Here is a 17,694-nt window from a genome sequence, read left to right as displayed (position 1 = left end):
AGTGGGCATGGATATGGGCTGCTAGACGTCAGGGCGCTGTTGATTGTCATAAAGGAGAAAATGAACAGGTATGCTCAAGAGGTATGAAAGGCACGTGAAGAGATGTGGGAGGCATTAGAGTAGTTCAACCGCTACTGGCAGACATTGAGGGAAGAGACAAGTCTGTACATAGACGGTCGATGTGAAGAAGTTGCAGCGATAAAGAAGAGGAAGCCGCCTGAGTTTAATGGCAGGGTAGATGGGAAACCTTGCCGCCTCTTGGTGGATGCGGGGGCGGAGCAGACATTCGCCGGGAGTGACTGCGTGGACGCAACGGGACTTCAGATAGCGGAGCAGCGACTGCGTGGAGTGACAAGCCATTGTCTTTCTCTCAAGGGACCAGTGCAGGCCAGTATCGGCGTGGGAAGCAAGGAGAAGCTGCCTGTGTTTGTCGCCAACACTGAGTTGGCATGCCCGCTTGAGATGGACCACCTGAGGCAGCATGAAGTGAACCTGGATCTCGGGAGGCAGACCCTGAGGGTGCAGGGTGAAGAGGTGCCTTTGTTCCCGAGCGGCAACGCTGAGCAGGCGTTCTGTGTTGAGTTACGGTGTGTTACTGCACCAGCTGTTAAGGGAAAGCTGCACCAGTCTATGGGAAGACGCTCCGAGTTCGATACTACCCCAATTGTACCCGGTAAAGCACGACCGGCGTCGAAGATGGAGGGACGAGGCCGAGCAGAAGCTGGAAGGATATCTGGGGAGGTGCTACCCCAGCTCTTTGAGGATCTGGCGTGCCAGAGTACGGACAAACTGACAGAGAACCAGACGAAGGCGATGCAGCGTCCACTGTGCCAGTATGTGGATGTGTTCAGCCCGGGCGAGTTGGACATCGGGCGCTCGTCCCGTTGGCCGACGGGGAGCAGCGGGAGCCTGATGTGCGACACCCCCGAAAGACGCACCGCCCTCCAGTTTGGATGCAAGATGTTGATAAGTGGTAAGACGATGGGACGTCTAGTCTTGAAAGTGGAGGCCTGTGTTACAAAGGGGGATGTCAGTGAAAGACGTATGCCAAAAGGCGGGGCACGAGCCTAAACTAACGCCACTGGTGCGCGGGAAAAATTTTGGCATCAAGACAGAAGGACACTGGGGTGCTTGGCGCGCCAGCCAGTCAGACAAGAGCAGACAGACAGAGAGAGAGTAGCGCCTGGCTGTAGCAGAGAAGGCCTGTGGTGAGCTCTGAAGGTCTATACTCAAGGTCCGACTCAAATATGAAGGCCGCTGAGGGGGAGGGGAGACCTAACGGGGATTCCCCGGCTGCGGCGTCGCCAAGCATCGTAGCACATGTTTCGATCTCATTATTAACTTACATCTTAATGAACCGTCATAAAAGTGTATTCCTCTAAATTTCTACTAAGGATGTATAGAGAGCTTTGAATATTATTTTAGTGTAATGAAGACAATAATTTTGTATAGATACCACAAAATGTAGCACCACTGCTCTCCAGCGTTGCTACTTTTCAAGGTTGGACATGGGTGAGGTCAACCTCCCTGACTGCTGATAATCCCCAGGTCAAATCGAGTCACTCCTCCTCTCCCTGTCGCTCAGGATGGAAGGTGAATATCTCGTCCGCGCTACTCGCCATCGCAACCTTCATAGTTAAGAAAAATTGATTATTTACAGCGTCAACAAGTTCTGCTTAGAGGATTCTTTTATTATCAATATGGAGGACATTTCTGACGAAGAACTGTCTGATTAATTAACTGAGAGAGGATTATGCCTACAGGGTAAAACCTCTATAAAAAAAAAAACGCACCTTAACTCTTACCTCATGGGTGGTGTGGAAAAAGAGTAAAATAAAACAACAAAAAAGATGCATGTCTACTTGTCTATTTTAGAGAGAGAGAGAGAGAGAGAGAGAGAGAGAGAGAGAGAGAGTGTGTGTGTGTGTGTGTGTGTGTGTGTGTTCCGCGTCACAGGAGAACCAATATGTAAACTGTTGAAAGACTCGCGCAAGCAGGATTATACACACACACACACACACACACGCGCGCGCGCGCGCGCGTGCATGAGAGAACTATATCGTAATGCATGAGAGAACTATATAGTAATAAGAAACAGGAGGAAGTAGTAACAAGTAAGAGAGAGAGGGATGGGCGTTTCTCCACACTTCAGTCTTAAACCCTGCGACGTTTGGCGACGCCGCAGCCGGGGAATTCCCGATAGGTCTCTCCCCTCAGCGGCCTTCGTATTTGAGTCGGACTATAGCTGCGACAAGGAGGCCTGTGGTGAGCTATGGGAGGCCTAGCTGCGACGAGGAGGCCTGTAGGGACTTCTGGGAGACCTAGCTGCGACGAGGAGGCCTGTAGGGAGCTCTAGGAGGTCTGCATGGTTGCCAGGAAGGTGGTCTGTGGTGAGCTCTGGGAGGCCTGTCCCACGCTGTCTCGCAATTGTGTTATTCATTCCTGCCTTACCAATATTGTGTATATATGTGCCCCAGAAAGTGCCCTTTCTGCCCTATTAGTGGGGTGGATGTCCCTAATTAAGTGTAGTATGTGACCGGTGCCGTGTGCATGTGTGGTAGGGTGTTGTAGCTACAGTCTTGGACGCCGGTGACTGTATGAGGCACCCGCACGTGCCTGTATAGACTTCAATAAAGGAGCTAAGTGTACCCCATAGTGCCTATCTTTTAACCCTGTGTGCCTGTGTCTGTCTATACTGCCGTGTTTTCAGTCTACCTGGTGAGTCTCCTGCTTTCCGCGCATCAATCATAGCCGCCAAACCCGCTTGGTAAGTGGTTACGTGGCGGTCCCTGTGTCTGGTGCCAACTGTCCTGTGGGGGCGTGGTGGAGGAGTCCTGGAGCTGGGCCAGCGTGGAAGACCCCGGGTATGTAACATATATAAAGAGTTGTGGTAATCTCTCTCTCTCTCTCTCTCTCTCTCTCTCTCTCTCTCTCTCTGCCGCCTTCAAAAACCCCTTCAAGGAAAGAGGGTTAGTCTATAGTATATAATGCATAATACGGGGAGTAATGGAAGATTAACTAGATAATCAAATAAATATGATGAGTCAGTGCATTCAATATCTGTATAGATAAAAGGCACAAAATAAAAGATAAGATAGAAGACCCAGAGATAACCTTCCAGATAACTATCTCCTCTTTTTCAACGGTCTCCCTCTTCTACACTGAATGTCTTCGGCCTATATCTTATCTAAACTAGAAACTTCACATCTCCCCATCTCTTGCTAAAACAGCTTCTATGAAATTAGGCGTTTTTAGACATCTCCGCCATGCAGTTTTTCTCGCCTCCCAACGATTAACTCTGCGCAAAACTCTTATATGTCCTTGTATAGTATGGACTACTCTTCGCATGTTCGGGAGGATTCCATTCACAATGCCTTATTACATGAGGTGGAATCAAAACTTGTCGTCTTATCAACTTGCCTCCTCCCGACTTGATTGTCTTCAGCCTCTTTCTCAATGCCGAAATGTTGCATCTCTTGCTATCGTTTATCATTATTTTCATGCTAACTGTTCTTTTGATCTTGCTAGCTGCATGCATCCCCTCCTCATGCGGCATCGCTGCACAAGGATTTCTTTTTCCTCTCACCCCTATTCTTTCCAACTCTAACGCAAGAGTTAACCAGTACTACTCAAACTCCCATACCTTTTCTCTGGTAAACTCTGGAACTCCCTAGCTGTCTGTGTCTGTATTTCCAACAGCCTATGACTTGACTTCATTCAAGAGGGAGGTTTCAAGATATTTGTGTCTATCCTTTGGCTAATTCTATCGGCTCTATTAGTACATTGGCAACTGAGTGGGCCTTTTTGCTTTTGTTGCCCTTGGCCAGTCATCCTCTTACATAAAAATAGAAAATAAAATTAATAAAGTAAAAAAAAAAAACTTGGGTTAGTTAATTAATCTGCCGACTTGGTGACGATGACCATTAACAATATGATATCCTGACCAAATACAGGATAAGCAACTAATGACCATTAACGATATATCTCAGCCAAAAAACAGGATACACAATTAGTAGATAGCTGCAAGGAATAATTTCCCTGGATTAGTTTATTATTTAGGAAGTCAAGCTAGCAAGTCTGACAATCTAATAATGATGGTGGTGGCGATAATGATGATGATTAACAATGATGATAAGAAAAAGTAAATCTAATAGTAACGACAGGTACTGATAAAGCTATAGTTGTTCTTTGGATGACTTTAGTTGGCAACCCTCAGTCTCTCATAGCCTCCGTCATCACTCATCACAACAACAGTACAAGATGTCAAGACGACAACAACATTCACTGCCTCACCACTACCACTGACTTGTTAGGTAGTGGGGACTCATGTACCCATCACAGCCATGACGAAATAAACGTGTGATGAGATGTGCTGGTGCTGTTTGTCTCAGGAAATGGTGTAATGTGAGTTTCGGGGTAAGAGGAAAAGAAAGACTAGACGTGAACGCGTCCGGAAAGTTTACGAGGTAATCTTGTAAGTTTCCTTGGAATTCTTACATCATATTTGAGATGTGATTGGTTTATAAATGACATGGTATTAAGTGTGGTGTAGAGAAGAGTATTAAATGTGCAAGTGAACTTCTGAATAAGGAACAAAAGGGCATGATTTGAAGTCGTGTTAAGAAGTGAGATGCTGTGGTGACAAGACTTTTGAAGTGAATGAGTAATGAGTTTCTGGGAAGGGAGCATCAGTATGACATGATGCTAACGTGTATGAAGTAAAGCATGGTGCAGTAGTGATAAGGTAGACAGGCATGTGTGTGCAAGTTCATTATTAATTCCATGCGCCACTCTCTTTAAGGTATAAAGCGACTGAGGAGAGAACAGAGTTATGACGTGATCCAAAAATTTAGGAAAATCAAATGAGCGATAAGACATGAGAGAGAATGATAATCTATAACAGGAAGAACATCAATAATATTATCACCTCACCCAAACATTCAGTGAGGTTTAGTGCGAACCATGTGAAAGACAAAGATGTGATATGATAGCACAACAAAGATGCGCGTATAAGAGAGATAATGTAATCTCTCAAAAATGCTAGAATAATGATTAAAAGTTTCCAGGAAGAGAAGGAACAAGACAAGAACATGAAGTGAGACCATCAAGATAACTGCTTTATCTGTTTTTACTTTGCTGATATCTACATTATATCACGCTCACTCCTAATCAACATTACCTTCCGAGCAAGCAACAGGCACATACACATACGCACTTCTGCTAATTAACCCAGGTAGGTGTTATAAGGGTGACTTACTTGTTGCCTTGTTTTTTTTTTATAAGATGTACTAGTTGTAGGTAACGTTAGGGTAAGTTATGTTTGAGGATGGTTAGGTTAGGTAGGTTAAGCTTGTTAACACACACACACACACACACACACACACAGTGTCGCCGTCGCTGAGAGAGGACGGCTCGTCTCCAGCTGCGGACGGGAAGAAGGAAAATACCTATGGTGTTGCAGGGGCCGGGTAACTCTAAGTTAGTGTCCTGTTAATGTCCTACTGTTGCTTAGTGTTGAAAGTGAGGGATATGGAGAGTGATCCCTGAGAGGAGAGTGTGGGCGGTGATTGTTTTGGCCGTAATCAGCTGACGATAACAAAAATGGCGTCTAGACAAACTAGAGACTTTGAAGGTTTTATTACTACGCCAAAAGGACTGGAGAAACTTGATATGGATGCAAGAATCCAGGCACTGGAAAGTAAGTTCCTAAACATTTTGTCCATAGAAGAAAAACTGGATAGAGTTCTAGCCGAGAATGATTCGTTCAAAAAAGAGATCTATTTGTTAACGTTAGCGAATAAAGAGCTATTGAAGGAAAAAGTAGAGATGGAGAAAGAAAACCAACAACTAAGGAAACAATGTGAAGAGATGAAGGCTAAACTCATGGAAATGGAGATGAAAATATCCGAAGGGGACTTGAGGAAGGAGGAATGCCTTAATCTAATTGATACCAGGATGAAAGAAGTGAACCATGAACATCAGGAGGTACAAAGGTCCTTTAGGGAGATAGTAAAAAAGCAGGAAGAGGAAAATAAAGGGATTACGCAGAGGAAATGGTAAAGGCACTAAAGGAAAATGAGTATGTGGTGAGAGATATTGCTGAAAAGAAAAATGTGTGATCATAATAGGATTGAGGAGGAAACTAACAGGAACTGGCAGGACAGGAGGGATAAGGAAAATGACAGGATTAAGTCTTTACTGAACAAGATCTCTGTGGAAGAAGAGGACCTATATGCTGAGGTAGAAGAAAGTGTGAGATTGGGAGCTTTTGAGGAAGGCAAGAATAGACCATTAAAATTGAAATTAAAGTCTCAGGTGGCAGCTGAGGCCTTGTTGAGGAGGGCTTGGAAACTTAAGGACTCTGAGGAAACCAAAACAATTTACATAAGAAGAAATATGTCACAAGATGAGCGAATGAAAATGAAGGAGCTTGTAACTGAAGTGAAAGAGAGGAATGACGAAAGAACAGAGGAGGAAAAGACCAAGTTTTTTTGGAGGATGAGAAATGGGAGGCTAAAGAAGTGGTGGATAAAACAGACGGAATAGACATTACATGGAAGAATGAGACTAGGAATGGAATAAAAGTGACTTACACGAACATAGATGGATTTCTGTCTAAGAGGCTAGAATGTATGGATTACCTAAGAAATAACGAACCGGACATAATGTGTGTAGTGGAAACAAAGCTAAGGCCCGAAATAAAGCTAGACTGGTTTGTTGTAAAACACTACAAAGTATGGAGAAATGATAGAAAAAATAAAGGAGGTGGTGGTATAATGGTTCTTACTAAGGAAGATCTGATAGTGAAGGAGGTGAACTATAGTAAGAGAAATGAGGAAGTGATAAGTATGCTTATAACAGATGGCAAGAGGGACATTAATATTATAACAGTATACATACCACCCAGAACCAGTGCTTGGGAATATGAACAGTACCAAATGGTGATGAGAAATACTCTAGACAGAATGAAGCAAGAACTCATCAGAAAGGATAGAGTGATGATAGTTGGAGACTTTAATTGCAAAGAAATAGTGTGGGAAGACTACGAAGTGGTGAACGGTGGTGAGTGGGCAGAAGAATTGTTAAAGGTAGCAACAAATAACTTGATGACACAGTGGGTGAGATCACCAACAAGGTGCAGGGGACAAGATGTTGCAGCAAGGTTGGATTTGGTATTTACCAGGGCATCTCTAAAAGAGGAAATTGAACATGAATGTCCCTTGGGGAAAAGCGATCATGATGTCCTAAGCTTTGAGCTGGATACGGAATTAAGCACGAATAAGATTGTGGAACACAGGGAGGAAAAATTAAATTATACTAGGGCAAATTATAACCATATAAGGGAGTTCTTTAATGAAATTGACTGGTCCGTGGTATACCAGGAAAGGGATATGCAATTGAAATACGATAAATTTATGGATTTGTATAACTCTGCTGTGAAAAAGTTTGTGCCATATCACAGAAAGAGGACTTTAAATAATAAACAGTGGTTTAATAGAAATTGTGAAGAAGCAAAAAAGAACAAAGAAAAGGCATGGAAGAAACTTAAGAAAAACAGTGATGTATTATCAAGAGAAGTCTACAAAACAGCAAGGAATAGATATGTTGAAGTAAGGAGAACAGCACAGAAGGAATATGAACAGAGGGTGGTGGAAAACTGTGATAGTGACCCAAAATGTTTTACAAATTCATAAATGGAAAACTAAATAAAAGGGAGGCAATAGAAAAGGTAAAAACGGGAAGAAGTATATGAAGATGCTGGAGATATAGCTGAAATTTTGAACGACAACTTTTGCAAAGTGTTTACAAAGGAGGAGCATTTTATGGGAGGAAGGCCTACGGAAATAAAGCAAATGCAGGACATCATGGTTACTAAGGAAGATGTAAGGAAAATTATAAGCAATCTGGATATTAATAAATCAATGGGGCCTGATGGCATATCTGGGAGGTTGCTAAATGAATGTAAGGATCAATTGTTGAACCCCGTATTTGATATTGTGGAAACCTCCATACGAACAGGATTAGTCCCGAAAGAGTGGAAAAGAGCTGACATTGTGCCTATATATAAGAATGGTAGTAGAATGGAACCGCTAAATTATAGACCAGTATCGTTGACTAGTATATTGTGCAAGGTATGTGAAGAAGTAATTAAAGCTAAGTGGAGTGAGTATCTAGAAAGTGAAAACATTCTGAGTGAAAGGCAGTTTGGTTTCAGAAAAGGAAGATCGTGTATCCAATTTATTATGTTTTTATTCAAGAGTGACTGACATACTACAACATAGAGAGGGATGGGTGGATGCTATCTACCTGGACTTGAGAAAGGCCTTTGATAAAGTACCACACAATAGACTGATGTGGAAACTAAAGATGATTGGAGGAGTAAATGATAAACTAGCAAAATGGATGGAAAATTACTTAATGGGAAGAGAAATGAGAACAGTGGTGAGAGGAAGGAAGTCCGAGTGGAAGAAGGTAACCAGTGGAGTTCCACAAGGGTCAGTGCTGGTCCCATCATGTTTTTGATTTATGTTAATGATATGCCAGTAGGAATTGACAGTTACATGAACATGTTTTGGACGATACTAAAATTATGAGGAGAGTAAAGAATGTGGAAGATTGTAACAAGTTACAGGAAGATCTTGATAAAATATATGAGTGGAGTAAGGAGTGGCAGATGGAATTTAATATAGACAAGACCCATGTTATGAAAATGGGAAGAAGTAGATACAGACCAAACTGGGATTACAGGCTGGGTGATGAGAAAATTAAAGAGACCAATGAGGAGAAAGACTTAGGAGTAACTGCAAAACACTTTGTCACCGGAGAAACACATTAACAAGATTTTTGGAAAACATACACATGCTTCAAAATATTGGCATTCCACTACCTAGATGAAGGAATGATGAAGAAGATATTATGTACCTTAATAAGACCCCAGTTAGAATATGCAGCATGTGTCTGGTCACTGCATATGAAGAAAAATGTGAAGAAGGTGGAAAGGGTACAGAGGCTGGCAACAAGGATGGTACCAGGACTCAGGAGTTAGACTATGAGGAAAGACTGATTAAGCTGGGGTTGACCACATTAGAAGAGAGAAGAACAAGAGGAGACATGATAACTATGTATAAATTGGTGAACAAGATTGACATACTGGATAGAGAGTTGATAAAGGTGACCACAAGTAATCATCTCCGAGGACATGGAAAAAAGCTAATAAAGGACATCTGTCTAAATGATGTGAGAAAATACAGTTTCCCGCATCGTAGCATTGATAAGTGGAATAAACTGAGCAGTGATGTCATTGATGCGGTGTGTGTCAGTCAGATAAAAGAGAGATATGACAGGAATGGACAAGGAGACAGGACACAGAGAGCTTAGCTCGGGCCCTGTAATACACAAATAGGTAAATACACACACACACACACACACACACACACACACACACACACATAAAGACATGATAGATGACACAATAAGGAGTCTAACGAGAATCGTTAAAGAAAGGAGAAAAGTGATATTAGTAGGAGATTTCAACTGTAAAGAAGTGGACTGGGAAAATTATGAAAGTGGTATGGGGGAAGAAGCCTGGGGAGAAAGATTCTTGAACCTAATGATAGACAATATAATGGACCAGAGAGTAAAGGAATGCACAAGATTCAGAGGAAACGACGAGTCAGCGAGATTGGACCTAGTTTTTACAAGGGGTATACAAATGAATGATGATATAAGATATAAGTGCCCATTGGGAAAGAGTGACCATGCAATATCAGAAATAGATATAGAAGAGGGAAAGGAAGATAGAGACGATTCATACAAAGGAGACCGATTAAATTACAGAAAGGCTGATATTGAGAATCTCAAGAACTATTTTAAAAACGTAGACTGGGAGGAGATGGAAAACTCAGAGACAATGCAAGACAAATATAACTTATTTTTGGAAATATACAAAACAGGAGTCAGGAATATGTCCCGAAATATAGACCTAAAGAAAAAGGAAAGAAAGATTGGTTTAATGCAAGGTGTGCTAGGGCAAAGGAGAAAAGAGATGGAGCATGGAAAAGGTGGAGGAGAAATAGAAATCCAGCAAATAAGGAAAACTTCAAAGCAGCGAGAAATGAATATGTTAAGGTGAGGAAGGAAGAGGAAAAGAACTTCGAAAAAGACATTGTCGAAAAAAGTAAGGAGCAACCAAAAGATAATCTATATGAAAGAGATTAAGTAACCAAGCTTGAAATAAAAGAGTTAATGAAGGAACTGGATGAAGAGAAGGTAATGGGACCAGATGAAGTCTCAGGCAGAATACTGAAAGAATGTAGGGAAGAACTAGCAAGTCCTATATACAACATCATAAAATGCTCAATAGAAAATGGAACAGTACAGGTAGAATGGAAAAGAGCTGAGGTGGTTCCCATATATAAGAGCAGAAGGAAGGAAGAACCTTTAAATTACAGACCGGTATCACTAACTAGTGTAATATGCAAGATGTGTGAAAGAATAATAAAGAAACAATGGATCGAATTCCTTGAAGACAACAAATTAATATCAAATAGCCAATTTGGTTTTAGAAAAAGACGGTCTTGTGTAACTAATTTATTGAGTTTCTATTCTAGAATAGTTGATAGAGTACAAGAGAGAGGGATGGGTTGACTGTATTTATTTGGATTTAAAAAAGGCGTTTGACAAAGTGCCACATGCAAGATTACTGTGGAAGTTAGAGGAGAAGGGTGGCTTAAAAGGAAGCACATTGAGATGGATAGAAAATTATTTGAGGGGGAGAGAAATAAGGACGGTAGTTAAAGATATGAAGTCCAAGTGGAGAGCAGTAGAAAGCGGAGTGCCACAGGGGTCAGTATTGGCACCAATACTTTTCCTCATTTATATTAACGACATGCCAGAAGGAGTGAACAGCTACATAAATCTGTTTGCAGATGATACGAAACTGTGCAGAGTTATAAAGCAAAAGGAGGATTGTGAAATACTGCAAGAAGACCTAAATAAGATCTGGGAATGGAGTAAGAAGTGGAAATGGAATTCAATGTGAACAAAAGCCATGTCATGGAAATGGGAAAGAGTGAAAGACGACCTGTGGGAATCTATAAGATGGGAGATGGAGTAGAACTGGAGAAAGTAAAAAGGAAAAGGACTTAGGAGTGACGATGGAAGAAAACAATCAACCAGTAAGCCATATTGATAGAATTTTTAGAGAAACATATAATTTGCTAAGGAATATTGGAGTAGCATTTCACTACATGGACAAAGAAATGATGAAGAAATCGATAAGTACTATAATAAGACCCAGATTGGAATATGCAGGAGTAGTGTGGACCCCTCATAAAAAGAAACACATAAGGAAATTGGAGATGCTACAAAAAATAGCTACAAGAATGGTTCCAGAATTTGGAGGGATGACATATGAAGAGAGACTAAAGGCTCTACCAACCCTGGAACAAAGAAGGGAGAGAGGAGACCTGATACAAGTTTATAAATTGATCAACGGAATGGACCAAGTGGATAATGAGAAACTGATCCTGAGAGAAGAATATGACATCCGAAGCACAAGATCACATAGTAAAAAGCTGAGAAAAGGAAGATGTCTGAGAGATATTAAAAAAATATAGTTTCCTGCAAAGATGTGTTGAGACGTGGAACAGTCTAAATGAAGAAGTAGTGTCTGCAACGAGTGTGCATACTTTTAAAGTAAGATTGGATAAGTGTAGATATGGAGACGGGCCACATGAGCATAAAGCCCAGGCCCTGTAAAACTACAACTAGGTAAATACACATAAATTTTGTGCTCTCCTTCCATATAATTTATTACAATAATATTACAAATGAAGTATGGTAACTAATGGGGTTAGAAAGAAAACATTATAATTTCATATGACAACCTATAATAAGCTTTAAGCAAAGCAATACCAAAACATTGGTGTAGTGTTGTAAAGAGAGAGAGAGAGATTTCAAAACGTGTACGGAATTTCCATTGTTTACATGGTAGCCACTATAGGTTACAGTGGTTACATCATTTTTTAACCATTGGAAAATTAAGAGGGGTAAAAGACCATGATTAATTTGTTTTATAGCCCACTGTTGAATGGCAGCTGATGAATGTTGTATGAACTAACAAGGATTACTATAGAGTAATGAAATTTTTGTGTAGGGTGCAGTTGCTGAATCTGTAGTATTAACATTAAGTTTCTTTTCATTTAACACTGAAGGATAAAAAAGGTTGCATGGGCCGTAGCCTCTGAGAATCTGTGGGCCCTGGTCTTGGCGGGCCCCTAGGCTTCAGCCTTCTCAGCCTTATGGATAATACAGCCATGCATATTAGTAATTAATGTAAGAGTTGACAGATTTTGACAAGTAGTAACATTTCAGTATTAACTGATTATATCACACTTTAGTGTACTATTAGTAATATTTACTGTTTACATAAAGTAATGATGCCAAAACAGCAGTGGTAATGAAATGTTTGGACATTTTAATGAAATAAACATTGCAGACTTATTGTACTTACTCTAACTTACCGAGTCTGTTTCTTAATTTTTTTTATGTTTACCCTTGTTTAATATGTAATACGGTAAGATGTGTGATGGTTAAGTGAGTCTTTCATTTCATTAAAGGTGCCTTGTGCTCAACTATCCTTGGTCTGATTGAGTTGAGAGAGAGAGAGAGAGAGAGAGAGAGAGAGAGAGAACCTTTATACACTCTTGATCTCTTCTTGCAGCTTTAACTGAGCGACAGACAGAAGTCCTTATACATCTTCACGGACGCAAACTTTCCCACATCAGCATATAACCCAATGGACACCATGGAGTGGCTCTGGATACCTGGTGAGTAGCTACTGAGTACCTGTTCACAGTATTTCCTCACACCCCTATTAGAGCATCATGGAAGCACTGTGATGGTGATCTGAACTGAACCATTGACACGGAGGTATAGGAGTGGCTCAGACATTGTGTTGTGTTGATTCTAATTGGTTCTGGGAAAATTTTTGAAGTCTTTAATGTACAGCAAGTTGATCTTTAAAAAAATAAGAGGCCTACATCCTGACACAACAGATGATGTTATTTGACACATTTGGTGATTACTGTGGCAACAGTTGACAGCCCTGCACATTGTTACTGTATATTATGACCTAGGAAATAGATCATCACCATATCAAGTCACACATCCTATCTTACTGATGCCCCATGTGACCAGGCACTCATTACATATTGTTTGATATGTGACAGTTTGCTCCACAGTATAGAGTTTTGGGATCTGCTGTAACCTTTTGAGGAGATATAGCAGAGCCTTGAACATTGATACAGCAGTGATTGTCAAGGTTTTGAATTATGTCCGGGTTCCTTTCTATATGTCCAGTCACAGTACAGTATCTTGTTTTGATTTTTGACTAGTTATGGTTGCATTTTTGTTTGTATTTTATATGTACATCCTGCATTCATACATGACAGTATTATTTTCTTATTTGTGAATTTGAAAGTGTACAAGTTGAGACTCAAAGGAATATTTGTCTAGGTTTCTCTATGGAAAAAAAAAAATGTACCTACAACTGCTACTCCCTAATTACATGAAGGAGTTTAGGAAGCCTTAAAAAAATTAGTAAATGTGTGTGTGTGTGTGTGTGTGTGTGTGTGTGTGTGTGTGTGTGAGAGAGAGAGAGAGAGAGAGAGAGAGAGAGGTAGATGGGCATGTTGTATCTATAGGGACTGACTGGCCTTGTGTTCTGGTACTGTGATTAGTGTGATCCTCTTCCCTCACTGGGAAAGTCTCACCAATTGTTAACATTTAATCACTATTAACTTATATGTTTTTGTTATTATTTTAGTAGTAGTAGTAGTAGTAGTAGTAGTGGTGGTGGTGGTGGTGGTGGTGGTGGTGGTGGTGGTGGTGGTGGTGGTGGTGGTAGTAGTAGTAGTAGTAGTAGTGGTGGTGGTGGTGGTGGTGGTGGTGGTGGTGGTGGTGGTAGTAGTAGTAGTAGTAGCAGTAGTAGTAGTAGTAGTAGTAGTAGTAGTAGTAGTAGTGGTGGTGGTGGTGGTGGTGATGGTGGTGTTAATAGTAGCAGCAGTAGTAGTAGTAGTAGTAGTGGTGGTGGTGTGTTGTTAGTAGCAGTGGTGGTGGTGGTGGTGGTGGTGGTGCAGTGGTGGTGGTAATAGCAGTAGTATTAGTGGTGGTGGTGGTGGTGGTGGTGGTGCAGTAGTAGTAGTAGTAGCAGTAGCAGTAGTAGCAGTAGCAGTGGTGGTGGTGGTGGTGGTGGTGGGTAGTAGCAGCAGTGGTGGTGGTGGTGGTGGTGGTGGTGGTGGCAGTGGTGGTGGTAATAGTAATAGCAGTAGCAGCAGCAGCAGCAGCAGCAGTGGTGGTGGTGGTGGCAGTGGTGGTGCAGTGGTGGCAGTGGTGGTGGTAATAGTAGTGGCAGTAGTAGTAGTAGCAGTGGTGGTGGTGGTGGTGGTGGTGGTGGTGGTGGTGGCAGTAGCAGTAGCAGTAGTAGAAAGTGGCAGTGGTGGTGGTGGTGGGTGGTGGTGCAGTGGCAGTAGTAGTAGTAGTAGTGGTAGTAGTAGTAGTAGTAGTAGTAGTAGTAGTAGTGGTGGTGGTGGTGGTGGTGGTGGTGGTGTAGTGGTAGTAGTAGTAGTAGTAGTAGTATTTCTTATTCAGTTATGTATTTTTACATGCATTTGTAAACATTATTAATTTTCATTATTTATTCTATTTATTTATTTTCTATAGATTTCCCTAGTGGTTTTAGCATATACTGTACAGTTATTGTTGCATGTCACAGTGAAAGCTTTGTGGGATATAATATAATAGTCATGTAATAGCAAGTAAAGTAACCTCACATTGTATCAAGAAAAAGTGAATGTGTAATGGAGTTTTTGCTATTATGGGATTATAAGAATATATGCAATATATGACTTAAATATGAAGGAGACCACAAAGCTTTGGTGTTCTTATGTACAAAGTGTTAGGGAGTTGGAGGTAGCAATATGTACCTAAATAATAAATGATTGTTGCAAGCTCAGTCCCATTAGAGCGTATGTGTGTGTGTCTTGTCTTCCTAATGTACTGGTGCTGGATAGATTAGATTAGGAGGTATATACTGATAACTGTAATAATGTAATGAGTGGTTCTTGCAAACTCAATGCCATTAGTGTGCATGGCCTTGACTGCCTAATGTACTGGTGGTGGAGAGATTAGATTAGGTGGTGTATGCTGAGAATTGTTGTGAGGACAGAGGCAACAGCTGAAGGCAGAGACATGAGATGAAGGACTTGTGTGTGCTTTCTATCTCAGGGTGGTGGTGGTGGTGGTGATGGTGATGAGAAGATTCTCATATATGAACTGGTTGTAATTTTTCTACTTTCTCTTCTTATATTTTGGAGGAAAAAGCATCATAGTCATTATTATCTTATTTATTTATGTTCCAGTTATTCATTTATTTGTTCCCGATGCATGATAAAATGAGGCCCCACATGTAAGAAGGTAGACTTGTGCCACTTTCAAAATACTCAGGAGATACTTTTTTTTTTTTTTTTTTTTTCTCTCTCCAGGAGAGAAGCCAGACCAGGGCAACAAAATATTAAAATAAAAGGCCCACTTGAGTGCTGATTCCCTAAAAGAAGAGTCTGCTGAGTCATGGGATGGACATTCCTTCTCATACAGTTGTGTTGGACACTCATAAAGCCAGGCTCATTCCATTTCAAGAGTACTATTAAACAATAGCATAATATTTGATATAATAGTACCACAGTTTAGGTGAAAAAAGATTAAAGGTACCACCAGATGATTTGATGTGACAAGTGATAGACACTGCTAATGTCCAGGTGATCCAGCACATAATATGGATCATCCACATCATCAGAATCAGCATCACTTTCCTCAGTTATTTTTCATTTTGTCCCATAAAACTGCACAAAGAACTCTTGGCTGACATCGCATATTTCACTAATAAATTCCCCATCTTAGGAAACACCTGACACCTTTGCTCCACACTCACCCTGTGCTTGGTGCTGCTGGCTCATTATAACCACTTGGTTTTGACAAAAAAAGACACCAAACAGAGGATCCTCTTAATGGTGGTGGGTCAGCAACACATGTGGGCTGGATGCAGTAGCTGGACTCATTGGCAAAGTGTGAGCCAGCAAGCATTATGATTGGCCAAGATGCCCCAAGTCACTGTGGCTCAGGAATGTGACAAGTGTTCCTTCTCATTAGTATTACTTCTGCTTGCATGAAAGTGCAATATTTATATGCACTACAAAAAATGTGTTGAGTGTACTTTTATTGAGGGCAATATAATTAAATGGGTCATTTGAAGTGAGAACCAGAACATTTATGATCTGAAATACTTTGTAAGGATTTGCAACCTTATTTCCAGTGTGGAAATCGATCTTTTTCTATTCCCAATGAACAATTGATATATCAAAATAATCATATCCAACACAAACCAGATTTTTGCACATGGCACAAGAGTTCCTTCTTATACAGAGGGCCTCAAATGTAGTAACATATATACGTGTGTAATTTTTTTGTGTGACAACTGTATGCAAAATTTTCATAATTTTTTTCTATGATTTCACTTGCACCTTATAAGTTTAAAAGTAGAACAGTATACAAAATTATCAGTTTATATCCTGTTTTTGCCATTTATTAGTGTGCCTGTATGTGTCATTCTGCCTCTGTCTCAGTCTCAGTCTCCCTCTAACAGCCTCTTCTCCCGCAGCTGTGGCATTGGTGGCGGTGTTCATCTTCGCACTATGTTGGCTGTTTTTCAAGGACTACACATGTTGTCCTTGTAGGAACACAAGGTGCAGTATATTCTTGTTCATGTTGAGATAGAAAGTGCTTATGAAAAGAAAGATGTTAGAGTAAAATAGAGAAAGTAACACAGAAAAGAAAGATAGACAATATAAAGTAAAACACAAAGAGAAATAACCATCAGTAAGTGGAGATAGGAAACTAACACCACATTATTTCCTCAGGCTACAGTCTAATGATGTTGAGAGTGGTGGGTCACGAAGTGGGTCGCGAAGTGTGTCATCCTTCACTGCCATTGACATCAGTGCACCTTGCTCCTTGCCATTACCTCGGACATACCCCACCCCATCCACCTACTCCGTTGAATCCTGTAGTGGCAGATCGATACCCACCAGGGTGGGTTTCCACAAACCCCAATTAAGGTCCTTAGTGCTACCCCCTGAACCCCCACCACAGCCTCCGAAACGCCTGATCCCACAGCTCACCACCCTCATTGATTATGACTTTGGGGATGATGTCGATACAAGTGACATTGTGCGAATGCAACTGGGCGCTCCAACCATCGACTTGCACCAGCTGACGGTGAAGGAGGCCATGCATGTCACTAAAACCTTCCTGAAGCAGTCGCGCGGTAAATACAGGAAGCTACGGATCATTACTGGAAGGGGCCTGCACAGTGCCAATGGAGTACCAAAGATAAAGCCAGCAGTGGAGTCCTTACTGAATGAATGGAATTACTCATTCAAGGAGACAGCCAAGGGAGGATGTCTGGAGGTGGCTCTGTAAATATCTGAGTCTGTGTTACTTCTATGCTTGGTAAGGTTAGGCAGTCAAGTTACCTATTACTACCAGTCTCTGTGAGACTGTCTGTTTAGTAACTCTGTTGGTGGGAATGAGGAATGTTTTAAAGTCTGTGTGCAAGGAAGGGTTGCTCTGTGGCAA

The 17,694-nt window shown here is 41.2% G+C and overlaps 1 protein-coding gene across 10 annotated transcripts; it reads left to right on the top strand.

Annotated features, from left to right (window-relative positions):
• The first annotated feature begins 4,242 nt into the window (after positions 1-4,242).
• Positions 4,243-17,694, top strand: LOC123501386. Of its 10 annotated transcripts, none has more exons than XM_045250203.1 (5): positions 4,244-4,416; positions 4,802-5,233; positions 12,725-12,830; positions 16,718-16,802; positions 16,977-17,694. In XM_045250203.1, the coding sequence occupies exons 3-5, from the start codon at positions 12,800-12,802 to the stop codon at positions 17,536-17,538; spliced, it is 678 nt and encodes a 225-aa protein (XP_045106138.1). In that variant the 5' UTR covers positions 4,244-4,416; positions 4,802-5,233; positions 12,725-12,799; the 3' UTR covers positions 17,539-17,694. The 10 variants fall into 10 exon arrangements, with proteins under 10 accessions (XP_045106142.1, XP_045106141.1, XP_045106138.1 ...); XM_045250201.1 differs by having other exon boundaries at positions 4,244-4,466; XM_045250198.1 differs by having other exon boundaries at positions 4,244-4,474.

The sequence above is a fragment of the Portunus trituberculatus genome, chromosome 9 (assembly GCF_017591435.1).
Source record: "Portunus trituberculatus isolate SZX2019 chromosome 9, ASM1759143v1, whole genome shotgun sequence".
NCBI classification, from domain to species: Eukaryota; Metazoa; Arthropoda; class Malacostraca; order Decapoda; family Portunidae; genus Portunus; species Portunus trituberculatus.
Note: the sequence above shows the minus strand (reverse complement) of the source record. Positions and strands in the feature narration are given on the sequence as shown.

Excerpts from the sequence above, each read along its gene's own strand:
- LOC123501386 (XM_045250207.1), top strand. The coding sequence starts at position 12,800 with ATGGACACCATGGAGTGGCTCTGGATACCTG. Across the intron at positions 12,831-16,717 it reads GGAGTGGCTCTGGATACCTG|CTGTGGCATTGGTGGCGGTG; the intron begins GTGAGTAGCTAC and ends CTTCTCCCGCAG. Across the intron at positions 16,803-16,976 it reads TGTCCTTGTAGGAACACAAG|GCTACAGTCTAATGATGTTG; the intron begins GTGCAGTATATT and ends TTATTTCCTCAG.